We start from the raw sequence: 25,545 nt of genomic DNA on the forward strand, positions 1-25,545 counted from the left end.
ACCTTCCAGGACCTAGGTGCACACCCCTTCTTGTCCTACTAGGGGTACAATTCTGTGCTAGACTCCAAGGACTCCACATTGGCCCCCCAGAGATCTCTAGCCCTATCCCACCTTCAGTGTGACCATTGACAAATCTCCTCCATGTTTCTGAACAGCCTGTCTTCCACTTCTCACCAGCAGTGAGATAGGGTGTTGGGAATATTGTTGGTTCCCGTCCTAGCTGAGTTCCCTGGGGAAAATCCCTGCCCTTCTCTGTTCTCTAGGAAGGAGAATAAAGGGGAAAGAATAGGGGTTATTTTTGTGTGAGGTCCAGAATAAGGGAAGAGGAAGGGAAAAACTAAGGCCATCTGCTTTCTTTTCCAGCAGGGAGCAGAGGTCAAGGTCAAGCCCCCAGCTCTGGAGAGTCCTGGGATGTACTGCTACCAGCCTCCCTTGCAGCACATGTACTGCCCCTCCCAGCCCCCCTTCCACCAGGTGGGTCTGGGACAAGTGGACACGCTTCCCCGGGGTCTCGGGATATCATGGGGTGTGGGGTGCTGTGGGGGTGGGGGCATGGGTGTGTGTTATGTGAGTGTGTGTGCATGCCTAGATGAGATGAGGGCAGCAGGGCCCTAAACCTCATGCTGGGCCACCCCGGGTAGGGGCGGTGGTTAGGATGGAAATAATCACCCTTCTGTAGGGGTGGTGGGTAGGGCTTATCTGAACCCCCAGCACGGGCTGAGAGGTCTCAAACAGAGTGTGGCTGTGACCGAGGCAAGGCCATTATGTGAACCAAAGAGCGAGGGAGGAGGCGAGCCACCCCACAGGGACAGAAAGAAAAGGGGTGTGTAGTGTGACACACAAGGTTGAGCAGAGCAGGGAACAATGGACTCCCTTCTAGGTCACAATTTGCTGTATGACCCTGGCCCTGAATTTGCCTTTAGCCAAGAGTGGGTGCGCACAATGTGCAGGACTAGAGAACCTCTTCACCTGAAGGGCTCTAAGTCCTCATCATCTTTGGTCCTTTCCCCACCTCACTGCCCAGCTTTACCCCTCCCAAATGCATGGGATGCCAAGTAATTGCCCCACACTGGCAAGGGATGGAGGGTTTTTTAAAAAAAAGAAAAGAGCCCTAGAGCTGTCAGGCAGCTCCCTAGAGTCACCGGGCAAGACAGAGCAAGTGGCTGCCCAGAGCCCGGCTCCATCCACCTGCAGCCTGGCACTGAGACAGGCCCTGCCTGTGGAGCAGGTTCTACTCCTGCCTCTTTGGCAGTGACCCTGATTTTGGCCAAGCCAGAGGCAGGTAGGGAAGGAGAAAGGTCAAACAGCATGCTCTGCGGAGGAAATAGATAGAGGGAAGCAAAAGACCACATGGCAGGAAGAGACATTCTGTCTTCCTCAAAGGGCCTGGCTGTAATGGCCAAAGCTATCTTGAGGCTTCTGGTCTGATCCAGGGTAGAGGATGTCCCTGAGGCAACCTGTCACATCAGGGACTGAGCCCTCAGACCTTAAATGGCCTCACTATGCCTAGCCCTGCTTTGATGCCTTCTGCAGTCTGTACCCTCCTGGAACAAGATGGCCGCACCCAGGGCTTTATGGAGCCTGGAGAGAGGGTGACTCAGGCACTAAGTGTCTCTCGGTGACCTGGAAAGAGCACTTCAGCCTGGAGCAGCTGGGGGAGTCAGAGTCTCCTACCCCTCTACCCCCATAAAACACCATGCCTGGCACCACAGCCACGCCCTTTGCCGTAAAACCACCTCCTACCCCCACCTGCCCACCACCATGACCGGCTCTTTCAAAGAGCCACTGAAACTCATAAAAGGTGGCAGTGCCCAGCAAACGCCCAGGCTGGACATCCCACTTCCGGCCCGGTGCTCCAGGAGAGGTAGGGAGGCCTGGAGCACCTGCCTGGAGGGTGGAGGGGCCTCAGGCTGCTCCTCATTCTTTCCAACCCAGCTTCGTCCCATCACCACTGCAGCCAGACTACAGAAAGAGCTGAAAGGAAGGAGCTGGCTGGAGAAAGGGAGACTTGGGACCCTTGAGATCCTGAGTTCCTCCCAGCTCTCCCCCAGGCCTTCATGAGGAGCTGCACTTTTGGCCACCCCTCAGATAGCTCTGCATGGAAATATTTTTGAACATCCATTCATATTGAACTCCAGAAGAAAGTTTTTTTGTAGAAAAACAGCATCAAATAAGCTGTTTGATGGTGGGTGGCGGAGCCCTCATTTCCTTCTCTGGATGTTATATGAATGGGAATGCCCCCTAGGAAAGGCTAGGTACCATGGTGATCACTCTGCCCTGTTCCACCTCTGCAGTACTCACCAGGTGGCGGCAGCTACCCTGTACCCTACCTGGGTTCTGCTCACTATCCATACCAGAGGATTGCACCCCAGGCCAGCACTGATGGGCACCAGCCACTCTTCCCCAAACCTATCTACTCCTACAGGTACGTCTCCCAGCATCCATGGGGCAGAAGGAGGGGGTGCAGTTTAGAGGGTCCTTGGGGGAAACTGAGGCATGGGATTCCCCAGGGTGTAAAGGTAATGGTGGGAAGTGGAAGTCATACCCACTGGACCTTCAAAGGATACTAGAGAGAAGATTCGTGCATGGGAGCAGAGGGTGGACCGGATCACCTCCCCTAATTCTGGGGAGTCATGTCTCTGGTTTGACGTGGCAGATGCTGGTACCTTGGGTGGGCCTGCTGAGGTCCAAATTCCTGGGGCACAGGGCCTGGGACTGGCCCTAAAAGGGAGGGGGGATACTAGCTGCCTTCCCACTCTCCCCAGATTCAGAGAGAAGCCACATTCCAAAGCTGTGCTGGAAATAAATGAGGGATGAGCACTGCAGAGGTGACTCAGTTTATCCACCATCTGCCAGTTCTGATGGGACTTCTCTGGAGCTGGAGTATGAAGCACCAGCTGCGCCTGTCCTTCCCATTCATCCAATCCCCAGGGACACTCACCTGATGTGCTGTAGGCCCCAGGGAGAGGCCAGGTCATCAGCTAGTGAGAGCTCAGGGAACACCAGCTAGGAACATAGAGAAGGGCTTGTGGAAGGCAGGATGCTATGCAGACCTGCAGTCCAACAGAACTGTGCTCAAGACCCAGCTCTGTAACTTACTAGCTGTGAAATTCAGTCTAGTTATCTAATCTCTCCGAGCCTCTGTTTATTCATCTAGAAGGAAAAAAAGAAAGAAAGAAAAGAAAATGTAAGGGAACAGCAATTTAGAGTGTCAGAAGGCTTAAGAGAATATAGGAGAAGTTGGGCACCAGTGGCTCACACCTGTAATCCTAGCTACTCAGGAGGCAAAGATAAGGAAGACTGCAGTTTAAAGCCAGCCCAGGCAAATAGTTAGTGAGATCCTATGTTGAAAATACCCAACACAAAACAGGGCTGGCGGAGTAGCTCAAGTGGTAGAGTGCTTCCCTAGCAAGTGTGATGCCTGGTGTTCAAATCCCAGTACCAAAAAAGAGAGAGAGAGAGAGAGAATATAGGAGAAGCAGTGTCTGGCACATTGTAGGGGCTCAAGAGACCTTAGTTTCCTATGCATGCAACTGGCCAAGAACCAATCAGTCATGACAGCTTCCATGTAATGAGTGTAATATGTGCAAGGTGTCATGCTTCATCCCTATAATTCCAAGGTAGTTATTACTTTTTTTTTTTCATTTCAAAGCTGAGAAAATTGAGGCTCAGAGAGGTTAAGGTGCTCACCCAAGGTCACACAGCTAGAGCACGGCTAAGTCAGATGGCAACCCTGCTTTCTCAATTCCACAATCAGGAATCTGTAATTCCTGATTTCATCCTGCTTTATTTCAACTTACTCTCACAGAGCTTCTCACCAGAGGGAGGGTTCTGGGAGGGCCTGGGACCTGATCAGAGAGTCAGACTCTCAGGGACTCTCTGTGTCTTCAGCATCCTCATCTTCATGGCTCTTAAGAACAGTAAAACCGGAAGCCTTCCCGTCAGTGAGATCTACAATTTCATGACCGAGCACTTCCCTTACTTCAAGGTGAGTCCGAGCCCATTCACCCACCACCCCAAGTTCAAATGAGTCAGGAGGGGGTTTTCCCTGGCACATTTCCCTTGTTTCCATCCCAGAAAGCCAGCTGTGCTAAGGGAGGGAATGCTCGCCTAGCACACATGAGGCCCTGGGCTAGATCTCCAGGACTGAAGGAAAAAAAAAGAAGAAAAGGTAGGGGTCTCTGTGTGGAGAACAGAGAGCCCAAGCTCCTCTCCCCAGGTTACATAGCAGGCTGGAGCCAGATCTTCTGCTGTGGGGAGGTAGAGGTGTCAGTTCTGATAGGCTTTGGGAGCAGCCACCTACCCCAAGTTGGAAGAGAAAGTTGGAGAAGTAAGAGACTGTCCCTAGCCTTCCCCCCAGGATGCTGTGGGCCTGGAGGAATTTCCGAAGAAGCTGGTCGGCCAAGGTGACAAGGAGTGCTGGGGCCGAAGAACACATCACCTTCTAGAACAAGATTAGGATCTGCCTCTGTGGGAGGCAGGCTGAGCTGCCAGAAAGTGGAGTGTGGGTTTCACAGTCTTTGGGTGTCCCAGGGAACTGGCTGGCTCGCCTGGCTCTCCCACTACCCTTTGTGCAGAATCTAGTTCCTATCCTCCACAGAAGGGGTGCTGGGGGCTCTACTCAATTTCCCCAGAAGAGGGGGTGAAAGAGCCATTGGGGAAATTGAGGCATGGGTCCTCAGAGTGTAAGGATACTGGCAAGGTGTGGAAGTCACACTCAGTGAGCTCCCAAAGGATAATGGAGAGAAGATTCCTACATGGGGACAGGGGATGAACCAGATCACCTCTGACCTTTCTTCTAATGCTGGGGAGTCATGTCTCTGGTTTGAGTTGACAGATGCTGGTAAGTTGGGTGGGCCTGCTGAGGTACAGCCTACTAGGGCAGGACAGGTGCTCTTCTCCCTGGATAGGCAATATTTCAGAAAGGATGCTCCAAACATCCAAGGTCACACAGTATGTGGAATCAGTGACTGGGTCAAATTATTGGACTCACACTATCCCTTATCCCTTGCACAGACTCCTTTTCCTGGGTGGGTGCAGAAGAGACAGGAGCTTGTGTCTGAGGAATGCCTTCCCCAAGACCTGCAGCCTGGTAGACATGATTTTTTTTTTGCTACACAGGCAGAGGGCAGAAGCTGAGGCCTGGGCAATTCAGAACTCAGCTCCTGCCAGTGGGGGATTCCTGCACCTTCCATCTACTCAATTGTCCTGCCTGGGGATAAATGGCTATAACTGCTGAGCTGCAAACTGATGGGGAGTGGGCAAGAAGGTCAGAGTGGTCTGGCCAGGAATGGAAAAATATGCTGACCCATCAGAGGTTCTAGAAAGGAGAGGAGGAGGAAGAGAGTTGTCACTGGGATGCAAAAGCATCAAAGCTTGTACCCAGGCTGCTCCTATGCCCCAGCAGGTCAGGGAGCCAAGCTTTGCCTAACTCCTAAAGCCCTGGAGGGTCCTCCATGCCTTCAAGGGGCCAGGACAAGGAAAGGGAAATGAAGACCCTGCTCCACTCCTCTGGGCCTCTGTCCCTGCCGACTCCTGGCCTGATCCCCAGCCCCTCCCTGCATCTCATCTTCCTGGCTTAATTATTTTTCCTGGGAGCCATGTAATCCCTGTTTTATGAGGTTGAATTGTAAAGAGGTCTAACAGCTTTTTTTTTTTTTTTTTTATTCTGGTTGTTGTTCTTAGCTAGTTGCATCACTCCCTCACTCCTGAGTTTACATTTGACTTCAGAGAGAGAGCATCTGTAAGAACGGGATGGGCTCAGATGGTGAGGCCAGCCCTGTGGGGTGACTTGGGCAGGGCCTTTAGTTAAGGGACAGAGCTGGAGTCTGGGCTTGTCACTGTCTTCTTGTGTGATCCAGGGCTAGGCCCTTTCTTATCTGGACCTCAGTTTCCCTCTCTGTAGAATCAATTGACATATAGATTCCTCCCAATTTGACAGTTACCCTATGCTTCCCCTAAATAATTAGTCCAAAGATCCCCTCCCCTCTCCATCTCTCACTCCCTGTTTGAGGATAATTTTTCTGGACAAAGACTCAGATGGGCTACACTCGCGCTCAGGGTAGCTGATGTGGGCGTCCCATAGCCCTGTGAGTCAGGGATGTGGGACTTGGGAAGTGTCCAGCCACTGGACATAATTGTTAGTGCTGACCACACTCTACCAAACAGGAAGTGGCTGGGGTGGGGGCTGCCCTGGCATCTCAAAGTCACAGATTTATAGGACCATAAAAGGCCCTAGTACCCATTAACTCTGCCCATGGGGCGACATAGCCTTGACTCCCAGTGGAGACTGTTGTGGGAGTCAAAGGCTGGTCTGGCAGCTCAAGAATCCTCCCTAGTGACCCTAGGAGCTTCGGGGATCATCTCAACCAGCCCCCTGTTCCAGGCCAACTGTCCCCAAGAAAGGCTCCAGCAGCTACTGCCAGCAACTCACAGTGATGCTGGCATGAGGGCCTGATTGTTCTGGGCGTGATTCAGCTTGGCTGCTCCCTGGGGCAAGTGAGCTGGGGAGGAGGGAGTGGCTACCCCTCATTAAGCAGAAACTACAGGCTGAAAGGGAGAGGGACCAGGAGATGAGGGTAAAGGAGCCCCACTGGCCAGAAAGGTGGCCATACCCACAATCAGCCCCCACTAGGCTTGGGGCAGTCACAGAACCTGGAACAGAGCTGGAAGTGGGAGGCGGGAGGCCCATAGGCACCCCCTCCACCGCCTCTCACCCAACTGAGTCAGCCTAATGGTTTTTACAACCCTCCCTGGGCACAATTACTGCACTGGTGGCATGACCAGGCCTCCTAATGGGTGTTTACTCTGTTGGCACGAGCACCCCCTGCCTGAGGGCTGGCCTCTCCACCAGGACACACTCCTCAGGCACACTCATGTGAACGTGCACCCACACACTCAATCATGGATACGCACAACTCACCCTGGGAAACTTTCTCACACACAGCCATCCTTGGGGACACACACATCCTCACTCAGGAGGCCACAGACCCATTCCAGGCGACACTGGTCACATCAGGGAGACACTTTACAGATATTGGTGTGGCTCACACACATTTCCCCAACCCCCCATCAAGCACCAACACCAAATATATGGCCAAATATGTGCACATATCCAAACTCTCACCAGCCTCACCAAGTTTGCTCCAGAGGGGATAAGGCTGACCCAGAAAAGGAACATTTTGCAGCCTCTCCCTCTAAAACTGCCCAGGAGACCCTGGAATAACAAGCTTCCTTTCCATAGAGGAGGCTGCACAGACAGGAAGGTAGGCGTGATCTCATTCAGGAGGGATTATGGGCCAGAGGTCTCACTGGTGCCATCCAGCCATCCCTTTAAGAATCACCTTGCTGGGCTCGGGTGGGTCACACCTGTAATCCTAGCTACTCAGGAGGCAGAGATGAGGAGCATCGCGGTTTGAAGCCAGCCCTGGAGAATAGTTTGTGAGACCCCCATCTCAGAAAATAAAAAAGGGGGTGGGGCTGGTGGAGTAGCTCAAGGTGTAGGCCCTGAGTTCAAACCCCAGTACCCCTCCAAGAAAAATCACCTCACAGTCTCTGAAGTGTCCAGCCAAGCATAGTGTGAAATGAAGACAGATTTTAGGGAAAAAACCCCACTCCTTCCCCATCACTGATGGATTCTGAGCTCATGCTGAGTGCTGATGAGGATGATAAGCCCAGAGCAGGCAGCAGTTCTGTGCCCAGAGTTGGCAAAGTAGAACCTACACCTGAGACCAGCTCCTGCTGCCTGAGCCCAGCCTGAATTCTTGCTTTGCTCTTTTCTGGCAGACAGCACCTGATGGCTGGAAGAATTCTGTCCGCCACAACCTATCCCTCAACAAGTGCTTTGAGAAGGTGGAGAACAAGTCGGGAAGCTCCTCTCGAAAGGGCTGCCTGTGGGCCCTCAATCCCGCCAAGATTGACAAGATGCAGGAAGAGCTGCAGAAATGGAAGAGGAAGGACCCCATTGCTGTGCGCAAAAGCATGGCCAAGCCGGGTAAGACTGACCTGGTCACGTGAGGGAGGCCCCCAGGGACCCATGAGGCAGAAAGAAGAGGGTCCCATGGTGAAGGAGGCAGATCTCATGGTGTTCCTTCTTTCTTGGGCCTTTTCAGAAGAGCTGGACAGCCTCATTGGAGACAAGAGAGAGAAGCTGGGCTCCCCGATGCTGGGCTGTCCACCACCTGGGCTGGCAGGCTCAGGCCCCATCCGGCCACTGGCTCCCCCAGCTGGGCTGTCCCAGCCGCTGCATTCAATCCACCCAGCTCCAGGTCCCATTCCTGGCAAGAATCCCCTGCAGGACCTACTGGTAGGGCATGCACCCTCCTGCTATGGGCAGACGTACCCACACCTTTCACCTGGCATGGCCCCTCCTGGACCTCCACAGCCTCTGTTCCCACAGCCAGATGGGCACCTTGAGCTGCGGGCCCAGCCAGGCACCCCCCAGGACTCGCCTCTGCCTGCTCACACCCCACCCAGCCACAGTGCCAAGCTGCTAGCTGAGCCTTCCCCAGCCAGAACCGTGCATGACACCCTACTATCAGACACAGACCTTGGTACTGACCTGGATGCTATCAACCCCTCTCTCACCGACTTTGACTTCCAGGGTGAGCTGGGGTTGGGAAAGGGGAGGTGGGATAGGACTGGAGGGGTACTCCTGGCCATATGGCCTGTCCTCTCTAGGTCTCCAGGCTGCTGGAGACTGGGTATCTAGTCACCTGAAGCAGAGAGCCAGGAGTGTGTGCTAAGCTAGCCACTGACTCCCTGCCAGGCAGAGCAGAGGGCGAGAAGTGTCCTTGCCCCCATCTCCCTCCTCCTGTTGCCCTGAACATATTCCAAGCGACCCATCACCAAACCATACTCAGCTCTGACAAAGCTGGAAAGAGCTCCATGTTCTGTCCCATACTTGAATGTGACTGGTAAACTAAATGTTCCCAGAAGTATTGCATATTACCAGAGTTCATCCTTTTTTTTTTTTCTCATTTCAAATCTTTTTTTTTTTCATTTTTCTTTTATTATTCATATGTGCATACAAGGCTTGGTTCATTTCTCCCCCCTGCCCCCGCCCCCTCCCTTACCACCCACTCCGCTCCCTCCCGCTCCCCCCTCAATACCCAGCAGAAACTATTTTGCCCTTATCTCTAATTTTGTTGTAGAGAGAGTATAAGCAATAATAGGAAGGAACAAGGGTTTTTGCTGGTTGAGATAAGGATAGCTATACAGGGCATTGACTCACATTGATTTCCTGTGCGTGGGTGTTACCTTCTAGGTTAATTCTTTTTGATCTAACCTTTTCTCTAGTTCCTGGTCCCCTTTTCCTATTGGCCTCAGTTGCTTTAAGGTATCTGCTTTAGTTTCTCTGCGTTAAGGGCAACAAATGCTAGCTAGTTTTTTAGGTGTCTTACCTATCCTCATCCCTCCCTTGTGTGCTCTCGCTTTTATCATGTGCTCATAGTCCAATCCCCTTGTTGTGTTTGCCCTTGATCTAATGTCCACATAAAGGGAGAACATATGATTTTTGGTCTTTTGGGCCAGGCTAACCTCACTCAGAATGATGTTCTCCAATTCATCCTTGAATGCAGAAGGTGACAGACCCACTGTGGAATGTAAGACCTTGGAGCTGGGCAGGTCCTAGAGAGATATGAGGATAGGAGCCCAGGGAAAAGTTCTAGCCATACCTCCCTATCTTGCCTGCTCCATCTCTGTATGCAGCCCAGCCCCCCTTCCCATCTAAACTTCAGTGCACCCTCAGGCTTGGTACTCATCACAGGAGATTTGAAGGGGGCTGCTGATCCAGGCCTCAGACCCTGTGTTCTCTGGATTGGGGGCCTTCATAAGCAGGTAAAGCATCCTACCCTCAGAGGGCTCCAATTTTGACGGGGAGACAGCTCAGGTTTGGGGAAACTACTACTAGAAATAGCTTCACCAGGTCACCAGTGGGATCAGGGATCAGGTAGCCTTGCTAGACACCATGGACACCTGGGATACTGTATACATGTGCCAGTACCTGAGTTCGATCCCTGGCACCAACATGGGGAGGGGGACTTCATTAACAACCATTCAAGCTGCTTCTGAGTATTAGGCATCATGTTTGTAGCCGTATGTGTACGCTCTCATGTAGGCCTGTAGAACATATCGGAATATTACACCCATTTCACAGAAGCACACAGAATTACATAACCTACTCCAAGTCGCTTAACTAGAGAGAGAGAGTTCAATTGAAACCCAGGGTGCCAAGACCAATCTAGGACTTAGTCAAAACTTCTTCCTCCAGACCTTAAAGCCCTGATGTCAGTACAGAAAGAGGGATCAGATGGCAGTACTGTTTGCTCCACAGAGTAAGGTGTGCTTCCCAGCTCTGTCCCCATCAGCTGGACCCTGTAATGGAGGAGGCTCAGGGAACCAGGCCCATCCACCTCATTAGGTAGAAGATCCTTAGTCTGGGGTGCAAATCTACCTTCCTTAGGAGCCTAAGCAGAAACAAAGTAAAGAGTTCTGCCCCCTCACCCTGGGCTACCACCAAGTGTACAGCATTTGCATCAACCCTTACAGTAGACAATTCTCAAATCCTTGCTCCTCCCCAATGCCAAGAGCCACAGAGGTCACCTGGTCTATGGCTTTCAGACTGTGCTACATGGACATTGGAATCTGAGGCGCAGAGAGGATCAGTCACTGCCTGGTGTCACACAGCTGGTGCCAGGGTCTCCTCCTTCCAGTCAATGTCATCCCAATCCTGCTCTCTGCAGCATGTACAAGCCTTGGGTGAGAGGCATTCAGGGGCCCCAGTATCCACCAGTGATGTTTGTTCTCTCCCCTCCTATTTCTCCAACTAGGAAATCTGTGGGAACAGCTGAAGGATGACAGCTTGGCCCTTGACCCCCTGGTACTGGTGACCTCCTCTCCGACATCATCCTCCATGCCGCAGTCCCTGCCACCACCCAACTGCTTCCCCTCAGGGCCCTGTCTGGCAGAGACAGGCAATGGGGCAGGTGAATTGGCACCACAAGGCAGTGGCAGCTCAGGGACCCTGGGAGACCTGCACCTCAGCACCCTCTACTCAGCCTTCGTGGAACTGGAGCCCACGCCTCCCACAGCCCCTGCTGGCCCTACTGTGTACCTCAGCCCCAGCTCCAAGCCCATGGCCCTAGCATGAACTGGGCCCAACATCAGCTCCAGCCTTTGCCTGGTCTGGAATTCTGGCTAGTAGCCCACATCGGGTTTACCTTAAAGGTCAAGGAAGGAAAACACTACCTGTCCCCTATGCCACCCAGCCAACTTATTTGTTAGCTGGCAGCTGGGGGTAGAAGACACCACCCAGGATGCTGCCCACTGGTGGTCCAGCTCCTTATTCAGGGCCTCTGAGGAGCACGTGTCCAAGCAGGTAGCAAATGCACTCTCCCTAGTCCTGGCTCATCCCTGCTCAGCCCTCATGCACACACGCACACAGAGTTACTCAGACATACCCGCCCATGTGCCTTGTACCCAAAGGAATCTGGACCACATCACAGACAGCCTGACTTTGTTTCTGGGGCAGTCAAGAGCTAAGGGCTTTGATTACCAAAGCTTGGGGTCCCCATACACAGTCAATGATCCCCCCCAAACCACATTCTGACTCCTGTGTACTGTACAGGCCTGACCTCCTCCAGTCACATCCTTTCCCTGAGCCCCTGTATTTATTTTCCCATCTTCATCTCAACAAGCCCAGCAAGGACTGCTTGCATATGACCTGTGGACAACCCAGGGGGACTGCTACTCAGTAGCACCCACTGTGCCAGGCCCTACCTATCCCCATATATGCTTTGTCTGGCTGCCCCCAGGTGACACACAGGAGGGGTGACATCTACCCGGGACCAAACTGAGCCCAATTCCAACACAAAGTGTCTGGAAAAGCCTTGGAAACTTGAATGAGTCCTTTTGTCCCAGTCCCGGGTGCAGGAATGGTCCCCTCCAGGTCACCATAGTCTCTTCTTTCTCTAAAAGAAGTTCACGTAGTTCAGGTCACAACTTACTAGTTACTTCCAAATGTCTCAGGCAGCCTGAGTGTCCTGGGAAGGGAAGCCTAGTACAGGCTGGAGGAAGAGCACCCATGCCCCCCTCTCTTTGCATGGCAGACCTAGTATACCAGGAAGCACAACAAATGTTCCTGAAGCTGGGGCTATGACCCAGGTGCCCATCACACCTCATGAGGTGGGGTCCACAGCCTATCCTGGACCTGGGGGTGAAATGAACCTCCAAAAGTTGGCCCTGGGCTAATATGAGGCATGAGCAGATTCCTCATTGTCCCCTGTCTTGGAACAATAAAGCAAGTTCCTTGTGGTCTCAGATACTGAGCCTTCATTCCTGGACCTCCTCCCTCTGAGCAGAAAGCCCAAGCCATCTGAACACAGGTGCCCTGGGCCTGTGATGTCACTCTCTCCCCACCCAGAACTGTGAAGTTTCCAAATCCAGAGTGAGGCATCTAGAAGGACTTTCTGCCTGGCCTGGGGAGGCTGAGCAAGCAGGTACGCAGGGCCTCTTCCAAAGGCAACTTGCAGAGGTGCAAGGACAGGGTGAGGCTGTCCTGCCCAAATGAAAGGATGCCAGCCCCCAAAGTCCCTACTAGGACCTGACCCCTTTTTCCTCCCTCCCTGAATGCCCCCAAAACAAGAAAGGGTCACTGAGCCAGGCATGGTATCCCTGCCTGTTATCCCAGCTACACAGAAGGTGGAGGTAGGAGGACTACCATCTGAGGCTAGTCTGGGCAAAAGCGTAAGACCCTATCTGAAAAGCAAACTAAAAGCAAAAGGATGAAGGTATGGCTCAAGCAGTAGAGCACTTGCCTAGTAAGTGAAAGGTCTTGAGACTAATCTTCAGTATTGCCAAGAAGGAGAAGGAGAAGGTAAAGGAGGAGGAAAGAAGGAAGGGGAAGGAGAAAGGAGACGTCATTATTGTTCTGTCCAGGAAATACTTCCCTGCCCCTATTTGTCCCCAGCTGGGAGAGATGGCTAGTCTGTTTGGGGCTCTGGGTTCCACAAGTGACAAAAAAACAGAGCTTACCCTGGTGCTATGTACATTACTGGCCCTGGAGAGTGGTCTCTAGAGGGACAGGGGCTCAGTCCCATTTCAGACTCAACCCCAGGTACCACCTCCTGGTGCACTGAGAGACAGTCCTACAATTCTGCCTCCAAACGGATCTGGCAAGACAGGTGTGGTGTCTTGGGATTTATAATCCCAGCTACTTGAGAGGAGGAGGCAGGAGGATCATGAGTTTGAGGCCAACCTGGGCAAAGTTAGCTAGAAACCCTATCTCAAAAACCAAAATAAAAATAACTGGGGGCATGGCTCAAATGGTAGAACACTTGCCTAGCATACAAGAGGCCCTGGGTTCAATCTCCAGTATAAATAATTAAATAATAAATAAATAAATGAGTAAGAGGATTCTGGCAAGCATGGGAACCAAAAGCACACATATGAATCTCAGGTGTCAGAGCAGGTGGGGCATCTGCTTAGAAAGTTCTGGGGGCCAGCCAACACCTACCTATTTCTGCGAAGGATCCCATAATAGAACCCCATCCCACATCAGTGTCCTCCTTCTGAGGTTCTAAGGCAGGGGCCAGAACTAGGGCAGAGGTGAGGTAGGGTGTGAGGAAAGGTATGCCAGCTGGCACATCCAAGAGGAAGACCTGTCTGCCCCATCCCAGCCCTGTCTATCTATGAAGAAAGAGAAGGCTCTCTGCCAAGCCCCTAGGTGATGTGGCACCAAGCTGGGGTAACCCTGGCCTATATCTTAGCACCCAGACCCCCAAGCACAGAGCAAGTAATTCTTGGAAGAATGCTCCAGGGATCCACTTCCTTGCCTTGAGCCCTTGGTCCCTGGGAGCTTGGACAAACTGTCTACTTCAGCCTAGGGGACAAGCAGAGGACATCTCAGCAGGGAGCCTTCAATCAGAACTTTGTCCCGTAGGCCCATTCAGCACACCTGTGTGAGCTGGCCCCCAGAGCAAGGAAGAAAGGTGACAAGCAGATAGGACTTTGGATCTAGGTTTTGGTTTGTTTATAACCAGACTGGCACTGATTTTTAGCTTCCGAGGTCAGACAAGAGCCAGCCCATTCAGGGTAGTACGGCCGTAGATTGGCACTGATTTTTAAAACTGAGCTCCTGTTCCACTTTGAAAAATTGAGCTCATACTCCTGCTCATATGCTGCCCCCTGCTGGCTACCCGCACACCAGGTGAGTGAGCAACAATCTGTGGGAATGGATGCAGGGTCCCCCCTATTTTATGAGAAATTAACCCAAAAGTTCAGGGATTTTATGAGAATTCTAGAACTGTTTAGAATTTACAGGTCCAGCTGGACATGGTGAATCACTCCTGTAATCCCAGCACTCAGGAGTCTGAAACAGAAACAGAAACCTATCTCCAAAAATAAATAGGTAAATACTTTTTTAAAAGAACTCACAGGTCCCTGAGCTTGTGGGGAAAACTGCATCATTTTTATTCATTTCTACCTGAAATTTAGCCTGTCCCTCCATTATGAATGTCAGCAACAAATTACAATAGCTTTAGCAGTTCTTGTGTCTTTGTCCTTAGAAATCACACTGGGCATGGTGGTGCATGCCTGTCATCCCAACCCTCAGGAGGCTGAGAAAAAGGGTCACTTGAACTCAGAACTTCGAGACTAGCTGGGGCAACATAGTAAGACCCCATTCAAAACAGGAAAACAAAAAGAAAAAAGAAATAAAAGATGCTATAGATATTAGAATAATGGATACGGTTCAATGGTAGAGCACTTGCCTAGCATTTGTGAGGCCTTGGGTTCGAACACCAATACTGAAAAAAATTCAGCTATTTTCATGGTAGATGTTATGCATCAGCTCTGTAAAGGTGTTGCAAAATGTATATAAACATGTACATGTAGTTTTGTTTTGGGTGGTGTCAGGGTTTGAACTCAGGGCCTCACTCTTGCTAGGCAGACAAGACAAGACACTTGAGCCACACTCCCAGTCCTTATAGTCTTTAATATATAAAATATGCAGGATTACAATATATTGTGCCTTGTGAGGTTGGTGACTGGAACTGGCCAGGAGCCCCTGCAGCACCAGGACCTGGCACCACACCCACCACTGTGAGTTGTTGGGTTATAGAACCGGAGAGTCCTCAGGAAGCTTGGTGACCTCAGCAGGAATGGTAGTTCCATCCATGAAGGAAAGGCAGGCTTCTGGGGTCCCATAACCTGTACTGCCAGTGTCTGGACAAGAATTTGAAGGATGCATCCATGTGCCAGCAGCTGAGTCAAGCTGTCCCTAGCAGTAAAGTATTTTGATAAAAGAGACTACTTAAAATTCAAGGAAAAATCTGAAGCAGGACAATTCCAGCATTCAAAATCAACTGCAAATTCCTAGGCTATTCCTGAACTCTTTACACAAATTTAAATGATTCTTTCTGGAAGTTCAGAGATGCTCTGCCAGTTGTGGGACAGTGGCTGTGTGAATCATAATTCACATCGATGTTGCTTCTTGCGTGCAACCTTGATCAAATGATCAAGGAGAAAAGCCCATCACTCAAACTATGGAGGACTAAATAAAACTGTATTAAATATACTTACCTTTAATTTTGTAAGAAATCTATTTTAAGAAAAAAAAATTAAAACCTATTATAAAAACACCCTCATATTGCCCATAGACTTTAAAAGACTGACAACAAAGGGGTCCGTGGCTCATAAAAAAGGAAGATGCATGTGCTTTATTTGCTGGGGAAGTGGAAGGTGGCCTTTAGGGGAGAGGCCAGGCTAGAGGGAAGGTGCTAGGAGCTTGAAACATAATGCTCTCTACTGACAGAGCAAATCATGTTAATATTCTAACACCAGATTGGGGGAAGGGATGCTGGGGATATAGCAGCTCAGTGGTAGAGCACTTGCCCAGCACACGCAAGGCAACAGACAAAAAAAATTCTAACACCTGAAAAAAAAATTCTAACACCTGGTTGGCAGTCCCAGTGGGCATCCTGCAGGCCAGTCTGGGAGGGCATGAACTGTGGAGCTCCCTGCAGTGTTTGGGTTTCCTGCTGTACCCAGTGACAGGATCCTCATGACACTCCTAAAAAGTCGAAACAAAAAAGACTGGCTCACTTCAGAGAGAGAATCTGAGGTCTGGCTCCACCAAGATCAACAGCTCATCAACATCACTGCTAGAATTAACCCCACTTCCACCCTACCTTCTTCCTCCTTGTACTGCACAGGGTTCCTCTAGATTCCTAGAGGAACTAAATGCTTGCACAATTGGCAACAGGATCAGTGGCAGAGGCATGAAGACTCAAGAGGAGGCAGAAGGCCAAAGCTTTTCCAACCAGGCCTCCTCCAAGATCAAGAGACACAGGTCTTACCTCAGGGTGTCAACCTGGTGCCTACTCCAAGGATGAGGAGTTCAGAATAGGAAGTCACCCTCCTGGTCTGAAGGCAGAAGTGCAGTAGACTCTAGCTGGAACTCAGCTCTCTTCTTACAGCTGCCTGAGGAAGACCATTTATTATCAGGGTTATGGGGGAAGGTCTCCCTCCTGACACCAGTGGAGGTCCCTCCTCCTCAGCACAGCTTCTGTGCGTACTTGTAACCCCATAAACGACAAGTCCCTACACTTGTACACTTGTGCAGGCTTATCTGAAAATGAACCCCTACATCACATATTCTATCTACATGCTCCTTCCTCACCTTTGTGGCAACCAACAATTCTGGAACACTGGCTTCTTGGTGAAACTTTCTTTGATTAGCATCTAACATAGACTGCTCCAAAACAGGCCCTTTCCCTCTCCATCACAGTTCTCCTCCCTCTGCCCCACTGTCAAATGCTGGCCTAGGGAAGGCCTCCCTAGGTTAGGGACCCTCAGTTTGGGGTTGGGGGCTGAAGACCCATTGGCTTCATTGTTTTAATTTCTTCTTATTGTACTGGGAGTACATTGTGACATTTACAAAAGTTCTTACAATGTATTATAGTTGAATTCATCCCCTCCATCATTCTCCTCCATTGGCTTCATTTGTGTCACTCCATATGGTGTAGAACAGTAGTTTTCAAGCTGTCACTTGCCCTGAGTGACTCCATTTTATAATATAGTTCCCTCCATTTTGAGGGCAAATGGTGAAGCAGAATGAGTGTACATCTTATTTGTGCAAGAAAACAACCATCATCTGTCCAGTACAAACCACTGATAACTTATTTATGCAAATAAAAGATTACCACCTATGAACTTACCAAATTAAATCAAGAACATGTGGGTAATCCTAGCTACTTGGGAGGCTGAGATTGGGATAACTGAGGTTCGAGGCCAGCCGAGGCAAATAGTTTGTGAGAACCCATCTCCAAAAAATAACCAGAGCAAAATGGACTGGAGGTGGGCCTCAAGCAGTAGAGAGCCTGCTTTGCAAGCACTTCATCTATTTCTCTCCACCCTCTGAATACTGATCTAATTCAGGTTCCCTTACCCCAATTCCTGTAATACCCTCCCCACAGCTCCCTCCCTCCAGTCTGGTAATATACAGATCCAGATAGCTTGGATTTAAATCCTGGCTCTGCCATGTAGCAGCTGTGCAATGTCGACTAGGCAATCTAACCTCTCTTGGCCTACATTTTCTGTAAAATGGGTGTAACAATGCCTTCCTCAGAAACGATTGTGACATGTAAAGCACTCAGCCCCAGGCCAGGCACTCAATAAATCTCAGTGGTCATTAGTCTTCTTTCCGACCTTCATTCAGCAGTCAGTTCCCTGACCAGGTGATTCCTGCTCAATCCTCCCCAGAGCCCCTCATCATCCTCAGAAGCAGCCACAACACTTCAGCTCTGCAGGTCTGCCTTCCTTTCACAGCATGTTCATTCTTTGTTGAAAACCCCTGATAAAACTTGCCTGCACCTCTGTTCCTGTCAAAGTCATCCTGAGTTAATAAGCACCTGCTCAAATGCTGCCTCTTCCAAGAACCCTCCAGGAACTACTTGAGTTCTTCATGTTCCTAGCCCATCATCTTGTTCTAAAGACAGATACTTGTTGCCTTTGTCCTGCTCATTTTAGAATTCCCAAAGTTCAGTAAAGATCCTAACTCCCAGCCAGAGTTCCATGGAACCCAGGTGAATTCCAACATTCTGAGGCACCCTAGGTAGGCCCCGAACTCTTCAGCCTGGAGGGTAGACTACCAGGTGTTTGGGAAAAGACTGCAACAGGATGTAAACACTGAGGTGAACCACTGCCTCCCTAAGTTCCTGAATTCCTTCTGACCCTGGGATAGAGGTGGAGGTTGAGGGCAGTGATACGTGCAGGGCTGGTCAGGCCAATGGCCGCCCAAAGCAGCTGAGGACAGAAGATGGCTTCAGGTCTTAGCCAGAGCCCTGCACTCCTCTAACGAGGGCCGAAAGCACAAACATGCCTTTCTTTCATCACCTGGCTTCAAGAGCTTTGTTCTAGCCTGTGCTCTGCCAGGTTGGTTGTGACTCTGGATCTCACCTCTCAGTGCCTAGGTTTCTTGCATCATAGGAAAAACCCCTTCCTGCTGTACTGTGTTCTAAATGCTGATTTGGATGCCAATTGCTTTTCAACCTTTTGGCTAAGATCCAAAGTAGATTCTGATTTAGATGCTAAATGTGGTGTCAGAATTAAGAGAAACAGGAGATAGGAAGACTCAGAGTGCACTGGCAGGTAAAGAGTTATTTACTCCGTTGAGCACTGTTATGGTTTTGATATGACGTGTGCCCCCAAAATGGTTCAGTCCCCAGTTGTTGGCACTACTGAAAGGTGATTGGATCATGAGTTACTAACTTCACCAATGATTAAGCCACTGATGAATTCACGGCTGAATGGGCTATTAGGAAGTAGAGCCTGGTTGGAGGAAGAAGTAGCTAACTTGGGGTGTGCCTTGCAAAAATGTATGTTGTCCCTGGCCCCTTCCTCTTCTTTCTCTGCTTCCTGGCTGTTATGAGGTAAGCAGCTCTGTTCCACTATGTCCTCTCCCCACCATGATGATCTGCCACACCACAGGCCCGAAGTGATGGGGCCAGATAATCAAAGACCGAACCCTCTGAAATCATGAGTCAAAATAAATCCTTCCTCCTTTAAGTTGATTTGCTCAGGTATTTTGTCGTAGCAACTAAAAGTGACTAACACAAGTACATCACAGCTTGCTGGCATCCCTCTCCACCCCTTCCCTACTTTGCCTGTATATACACAGGCGAGGCACACCTGAGAACAGAAAAAGAAAGTTTATTGAAAACTATGTACAGTTGGTCCAAGTTCTACCACAGGCTGCAATCTGGACCAGTCCCTCCCACACCTCGGACAGTGTCTCAGCCCCTAATGGGGGAGGCTGGGGCTGGGACCAGGGTCTAGATCCACTGTGGATCTTTGTCTGTGAATTTACAACTCTAAATGCCTGGAGGTAGTGGGCAAAGAACAGGGAGCAGATACCTGACCCCACCTGATTGTAGCTTAAAGGGACACTATTCTGGGCCAAGCTAGGCTGTCTGGAAGTCCTGACTACTGCTCTCGAAAGAGGCCCTCCTGGACACGGCGGCAAACAGCTCCCTTATTATCTCTCCCCATATGTCAGGTCTCATGGGCTTCAGGGGCTTGGCCTGGGGACACCAGGAACCCTTCCTCCTGACACTGACTCAGGGTCCAGGGCTCCTGGAGCATCCCTAAGCAGAAGACCTGGGGTTGAGAGGTGATATTGGAAAGGTCACAACACTGGTCCCAGGCTAGAGCCTCAGGGATGGGGGTAGTTTATAGAGGGGGGGTCAGGGTGTCCCGCTGTAGGAATAGTCTGCTTTATTGTGCATCACCAGCCGGTCATCCACGAAGTAGAAGCTGTCAGACTGTGTCTCATACGGGTGACGGATCATCTCGCTGACTGTAAGAGAGACCCAGCCAAGGTAAAGGTCAGGAGTTTGAGCCAGGCCACTGCAGGGACTTCAGACTGGGGGACAGGGACAGCTGAACCACCTCAGAGTTTCTCAGCCGCTTTGAGCCTGTTTCCCTACAGGTGACATGGGAATGCTGCCAGACAAAAAAGTGACCCAGGGTAGGAAGAAAGGGGGTCAGACCCACAAGCACTCTCCCTTCCCCAGTCGGGTCTCTAAATGCCCCACACTTGCCCCATTCCCTCAGGGCCCTGCCCACGCACTCAGCTCCTCAGAGAGAGGGGGGAAGTCATAGATGTGTTCGCAGGTGTTCTTGCTGCTGGGGATGCAGAAGCCAAAGTGGAAGTCAAAGCTTTTGAGCAGCTGGTTGCGGAAGTAGTGCCTCTCGATCATGCGAAAGTTGTTGACAGGCTTGTCTCCCACTGTGAATTCCACCCTGAGCAAGAGAAGGGGGTAAGGCTAAGTCTGGCCTTGAAGCCAGTCAGCCAGCCAGGCTCTAGGCAGACCACTCCTGAGAGGCTCAGGAAGAACTCAGGAAGGGCTACTCCCACCCTCCTCCAGCCCTTACCCCAGCCCAGTGACTCACGTGGCTCCCACCTGCCTCAGGCGGAGGAAGGCAGGTGTGAACTGGTAGCGGACAAAGCGTCCAGCATTGGGGTCCAGGTCCCGCCGGTTGATGGGCAACCGTTCTGCAATGTACCCCAGCTGGGCTCAGCGGGCTTCAGGCTGGGGCCCTTGCCCACCCAGGGTTCCACCCCAGGACCTCTAAATTTTTAAAAACTTCCCAGGAGATTCTGGTACACATTTGGGGTTCAGAACTTTAGCTGAATGGTGGTATGTGGGGTTCCAGGTCAGTATGTAACCAATTTCACTGAAGTTCCCAGGACCACAGGATACACACAGGCATGGGTCCCTGGAGCTGCAGTTCCCAGGAAGGCCTGCAGAGGGCAGGCTGGCAAGGTCTAAAGGGGCAGGACTGTCCTCCCAAGATATCCAACCTCAGAAACAGAAGGAAGGAAGCAAGCTCTTTCCTTGCTGCCTGCAGACTCCTGAGTATATTAGGGTATAAGCCCCAGCCCTGCTCTGACTCCCCTGTGGCCTAAGTCCCTGGACAGCCCATTTCATAGTGCTTGCCTGCCTTGTCCTGCTCACCTGAGGCGGGGGGCTTCTTGATTTCAAAGAGGACAGTGCCTGAGTCCATGTCCCGGATCTTGAACCTGACGAAGTCGATTTTGTAGATATTTTCCTCAGGGGAGCACAGGTAGTCTAGGGGAGACAGGCAGCTGAGCAAAGAAGGAACCCAAAAGTCCCAGCTGCCAGTATTTTTTTTTTTTTTGAGACCCTAAACTGTCTACTGCCTTCTCTGATCCCTATGGTCACTGCCATTCAGAAAAAAGGAATTGAGCCCCTATTCTGAGGAGCCCCCACAGTGTGAATGGGGCATGAACAGTCCCATACTTACAGCCTCTCAGGGTCAGATAAGGGAAGAACAGAGAATAATGGAGGACAAGGTCACCACCCCCACATCTTCCCCTCCCACCTACAGTTGCAGGCCCTTATTTCAGCCTCTACTCCACAGGCTGGCTGGGTTCCTTTGAACTAAATAGATGTCCAATCTGTTGGGAGCCTCCAGCATGAGAGGGAAGACACAGACTTGTCTTTGGGAACTTCACTCCAAAGGGGTAACACAGACCTTCCCTGGAGCGTGCCTCCTCCCACCCCATGGCTGCATCTTGAGCGGACTTTCCTGGGCAAGGATAATGCTGGAGTAGGTGGTCATCCCTTCCCTGTGCCTCCTTCCCCAGCCCCCTCCTTTCAATGTAAGCAGCTTATGCAAGCCTAGATTCTTTAAGCAGCTTAGCTGGAGCTCTGCTGACTCAAGCCCAGGCTATCAGGAGAAAGGGGCCAGACTTTGCTCAACAGATCCTCTGTCAATCTCTAAGTGGTAAGAAGTCTTAGCAAACAAAGGGAACCCCTTAGAGGTCATCTATCCAGCCTTGGCCCTGAGTCACCCCCAGGGAGAAAGTGTCAAGCAGGAGAGGGTGTGGCAAGTGCGGCAGGTACACCAGGAGTGTGGATGGAGTAAGGGGAGTCCTTGGACCCAGAAGGGTAACCAGGAACAGTGGAAGTCTTGCCTGAGGAAGATCAGAAATATACGGAGCCTGATTTGACCCTCACTACTCTTGCAGAAGCAAGCTAGGGCTTGCTTCCTAGCAAGAAATAGGAAGGAGCAGAGAGGTGCAATGGGAGGCCCCTGCGTTGTCAGCCTGTATCACATCCTCCTGGTGGCCCACAGAGGTCCGGAAGTCACCCTCCAGGCTCCTGGGCCACCTCCTATTCTGTAGTAGAAAGAGGAAGTGAATATAAAATCACTCTCTCTTTCCTAGGCCTGCCTCCTCCCCAACCCTGGGGCAGCCCCCCTCCAGGAAGCCCCTGCCCGACTGTCAGGAACTACATAAGGCTTGGAGAGGGTCCTGAGCCCTGGCCTGTCCACCATGGCCCAAGATGAGGAAAAGAGAACTGGCCGCTCCCATCTCACCCTCTGCACACCTTTTTTTTCATTGAAAATAAGCACTGGTCCAAAGCTATAGGAAGAAGGTGCAGGACATAGGGAGAGGAGGGGGACCTGTTGAGAGCAAGATCCCAGTGGCTCAGGTCCCAGTGCCCTGTAAGGCCTTCCCTTCTCCCAACTTTGGAAACCTCTCCTTTCACTGTCAGTTAGTCCCTTTGTCCTCCTGTCCTTAGAGGGGCTGCCTGGGGCTCTAACACCCCAGCCACTCCCTTCCCTTCTGCCAGGAAAGCATGAGAAATAGGACCCAAGGTCAAGACAAGTAAGGGGCAGAGTGGCTGAAGGCTCAGAACACAGCCACAAATAACTTCCTAAGCTGGATTCAGGGCCTGGTAATCCAGGAAGAGCAAACCTCAGACCCATGTGATTAGGGTCAGAAGACAACAGGCAATGGGTGCTGGGGTAAAGAACCCTAAACTCTGTTCTCAAATCCTGCACAGGAAAGGGTTCCTGTGAGACCCCTTTCCTTACCCATTCCCTAAGATACTTCACCTCTAAAGGCTGTAAATTTCCTCCAAATTAGGAGACATGTGACTTCACCTGGAAGCCTCCTTTGTTGCGAAACAAACCCCAAAATCTACCCTGGACCCACACAGGTCAGTCTGACCTCCAGCCCCAGAACTAAGCTGAATCCTAAATGCTGCTGTTGCAAATGGCAGCTCAACTGGCTCCAACGTCAGCCTAGTCCAGGCCCCCTTCCTCCACTGATGCCTGCTTGAACAAGGGAGTAAAGCACTCTGGGGGCCTAGCCAAGAATGGCTGCTGCCTAGCTCAGAGAGGAGGGAGGGGGCCCCCAGGGACCCATATGCACAAGCTTAGGCCTGCCACCATGGTCCCCTCCCCAGCTCTGTCTGGAAGCTCTGGGCTCTGCTGCTCCTGCAGCTCCAGGGCTCAGATGCACCCCAGTGCCTGTCCCCATCCCCAGGGAGAGACCCCAAGGGCTGCCCTCATAAAAGGAGCAAAAGTAGGTTGCTGGTGAACCATGCCAAAGTAGAGGAGGGCTACTGTCTCTCCAAATACCTCCCACTCTTCAAGGTTCAGCCAAGCCTTTGCCATGAGGCTTCCTACTCCGTGTTCCCTGTCTATGGTGACACCTGCCTCTGCCTTGAATGCCCAGTTGCCTGCCTCTGGGAAGCAGCCCTGTGGGGCTCCTAATACTATTGCTTTTTTTTTTTTTTTAAAGGCCTCTTTACAGAGCACGCATAGATAGCATGCCAGGCATTGTGCAAAATCAGAGGATTTACTTTATTTTCACAATATCCTTATGGAGGAGGTGTCACTGTCCTCATTTTACAGATAAAGAAATATGCTTACAGAGATGAAGTTACATGCCCAAGGTCACACAGCCAATTATGTGGCAAAGCTGGGCCTCCAACCCAGGCAGCACAGCTTAAAAACTCAACCCTAGTGAAGATCAGGCTTCCATTGGTGAGAGAGACCCCCAAAGAGGACAGACACAGGTACAGGCATTCCCACCACAGGGTTCACAACCAACACACTGAAGCTTCCTGCTCCGTTCTGTTCCTGGGGAGGGGGGCGTTCCCAGTCTTTCTGGGGACCCCAGAGTGTGTGCACTAATGGTCAGGGAGACCTGAGGGTCTTAGCACCCCTTAATTAATTCAGCCTCCACCTAGACTCCAGGACCGGGACTGAGGACAGGCTGCACTCAGCCCCCTCATCAGTGCGCACGGGCCTCAAAAGGCTCTGAAGAGTTCACCGGGAAAGGGTTACAGTTGCAGCTGCTGCCCCACCTCCACCATGGGAAAAGGGGTGGGCCCCTCAAAAAAGGAAAGAGTGGGGTGGAACTAAACCTCTACAGAGGGAGGGGAAGGGCGGACAGGGAGATCAAGGGAAGGGAGTACATGGAGATCTCAGGCTTGGAGGCAGGAGAAGAGTAGAGTAGCGGACACAGGCGAGGGGGGCCAGGTGGGGGAGGGGAAGCGGGGGGAGGGCGGGAAAGGGGGCGGGGGCCCGGCTCTGTGCGCCGCGAAAGGCCCCTCCCGCATTCTCCCTCCCGCCGGCGGGCGGCGCTCCCTCGTTGGTGCTCACCGCCGGTGATCCGCTGCAGCCCCAGCACGTCCTCCGGACCGATGGGCTGCTTCCCCTGCAACGGCCCCGGCCTGGGCCCGGGGCCTGCCTCTGGCTCCGATTCGGACCCCGATTCGGATTCTACCTGCGGCTCCGGCGTGGGCTCCACGCTCGGGCCCGAGGTTCCTGGAGCCGGCTCTGCCCCCGTCCCAGCCCCGCCGCCGCCCTTCTTCACCTTCATGGTCTCTCGGTGCCGCGGCTCGCCTGCTGCCGCCGCCGCTGCCTGCGCCGGCTGGAGCCAGGAGAAGGGGGAGCGTCCGCAGCCCCGCCCCCGGCCAGGCCTCAGGTGCCGCCCCGCCCCCGGGACGAGGCCTGCCCTGGCCCCACCTTCTGCCCCGCCCACGCCTGCCAAAGGCCGCCAGCACCCAGGGCTAGGGTTGGGGGTCGCCTGCACTTCCTCCATGGTCCTTTTCGGAAATAGACGGGGCCTGACTTCCTCTCCTCTTTCTCACTGGGTCCCAGCCTCAGGGTCTTTTTATGGGATCCTCTAACCCTGATGCCCCTTCTCTCGTCTCAGCTCCTCTCACCTGCTCACACCTACCCAATCTAAAGTACTACTAGCCTGTTTTTGGGTGAGACTGAGACTGGGGTTTTAAACTCGGGGCATTCTGCGCTTAGGAAGCATGAGCTCTACCTCTTCAGCCACACCTTCCGTCCATTTTTGCTCTGGTTATTTTGGAGATGGAGTCTTGGAACAGGCTGGTCTCAAACTTCAATCCTCCAGATCTCAGCCTCCCAAGAAGCTAGGGTTACAGGCATGAGCCACAGGTGCCTGGCTGTTTTTTTCCTTCTAATGCATTATGTGAAATTATTTGTTCACTGACTCTTCTGCCTGAAAAACCAGCTGCCAGAAAGCACAGTACTGCTTGTAGCTGGTACTCAATTTTAACTGATAAATGAGTATCTGAGGGTTTTCACTGCTACAAAGTAGAAGCAGATGCTAACAGCCTTGGGAAGCCCAGGACACGCCAGAGACCACAGCCTGGATGCACTGCCACCCTAAGACCCTGCTCTACAGGACAG

At 51.7% G+C, this 25,545-nt stretch overlaps 2 protein-coding genes across 9 annotated transcripts in view; one reads left to right on the forward strand and one right to left on the reverse strand.

Annotated features, from left to right (window-relative positions):
• Foxn1 (forkhead box N1) overlaps nt 1-12,318 on the forward strand; it is a 28,362-nt gene extending 16,044 nt beyond the window's left edge. For 5 of the 7 annotated variants that reach the window (XM_074046448.1, XM_074046447.1, XM_074046449.1 and 2 more), the window contains exons 4-9: nt 364-474; nt 2,295-2,425; nt 3,892-3,988; nt 7,786-7,993; nt 8,112-8,603; nt 10,830-12,318. In XM_074046448.1, the coding sequence (XP_073902549.1) occupies nt 364-474; nt 2,295-2,425; nt 3,892-3,988; nt 7,786-7,993; nt 8,112-8,603; nt 10,830-11,149 (1,359 nt within the window). In that variant the 3' untranslated portion in view covers nt 11,150-12,318. The remainder of the gene's footprint in view (nt 1-363; nt 475-2,294; nt 2,426-3,891; nt 3,989-7,785; nt 7,994-8,111; nt 8,604-10,829) is intronic. The other 2 variants (XM_074046450.1, XM_074046445.1) reach the window with 2 other exon arrangements.
• A 2,654-nt stretch (nt 12,319-14,972) lies between these two features.
• Nucleotides 14,973-24,759, reverse strand: Unc119 (unc-119 lipid binding chaperone). Of its 2 annotated transcripts, XM_074046452.1 has the most exons (6): nt 24,484-24,759; nt 21,018-21,131; nt 20,452-20,554; nt 20,129-20,301; nt 16,356-16,479; nt 14,973-15,277 (listed from the first exon to the last, which is right to left on the reverse strand). In XM_074046452.1, the coding sequence occupies exons 1-5, from the start codon at nt 24,701-24,703 to the stop codon at nt 16,397-16,399; spliced, it is 693 nt and encodes a 230-aa protein (XP_073902553.1). In that variant the 5' UTR covers nt 24,704-24,759; the 3' UTR covers nt 14,973-15,277; nt 16,356-16,396. The 2 variants fall into 2 exon arrangements, with proteins under 2 accessions (XP_073902553.1, XP_020018538.1); XM_020162949.2 differs by lacking the exons at nt 14,973-15,277; nt 16,356-16,479 and adding an exon at nt 19,194-19,855.
• Nucleotides 24,760-25,545: the final 786 nt, after the last annotated feature.

This window comes from Castor canadensis, chromosome 11, assembly GCF_047511655.1.
Source record: "Castor canadensis chromosome 11, mCasCan1.hap1v2, whole genome shotgun sequence".
NCBI lineage: Eukaryota > Metazoa > Chordata > Mammalia > Rodentia > Castoridae > Castor > Castor canadensis.

What these genes read in the sequence shown, in the direction of transcription:
- Unc119 (XM_020162949.2), bottom strand. Translation starts at nt 24,703, where the DNA reads ATGAAGGTGAAGAAGGGCGGCGGCGGGGCTGGGACGGGGGCAGAGCCG. An exon ending in GCTGCAGCGGATCACCGGCG is followed by an intron (nt 21,132 to 24,483) that starts GTGAGCACCAAC and finishes TGTCTCCCCTAG; the next exon opens with ACTACCTGTGCTCCCCTGAG. An exon ending in CAAGAAGCCCCCCGCCTCAG is followed by an intron (nt 20,555 to 21,017) that starts GTGAGCAGGACA and finishes GGTACATTGCAG; the next exon opens with AACGGTTGCCCATCAACCGG.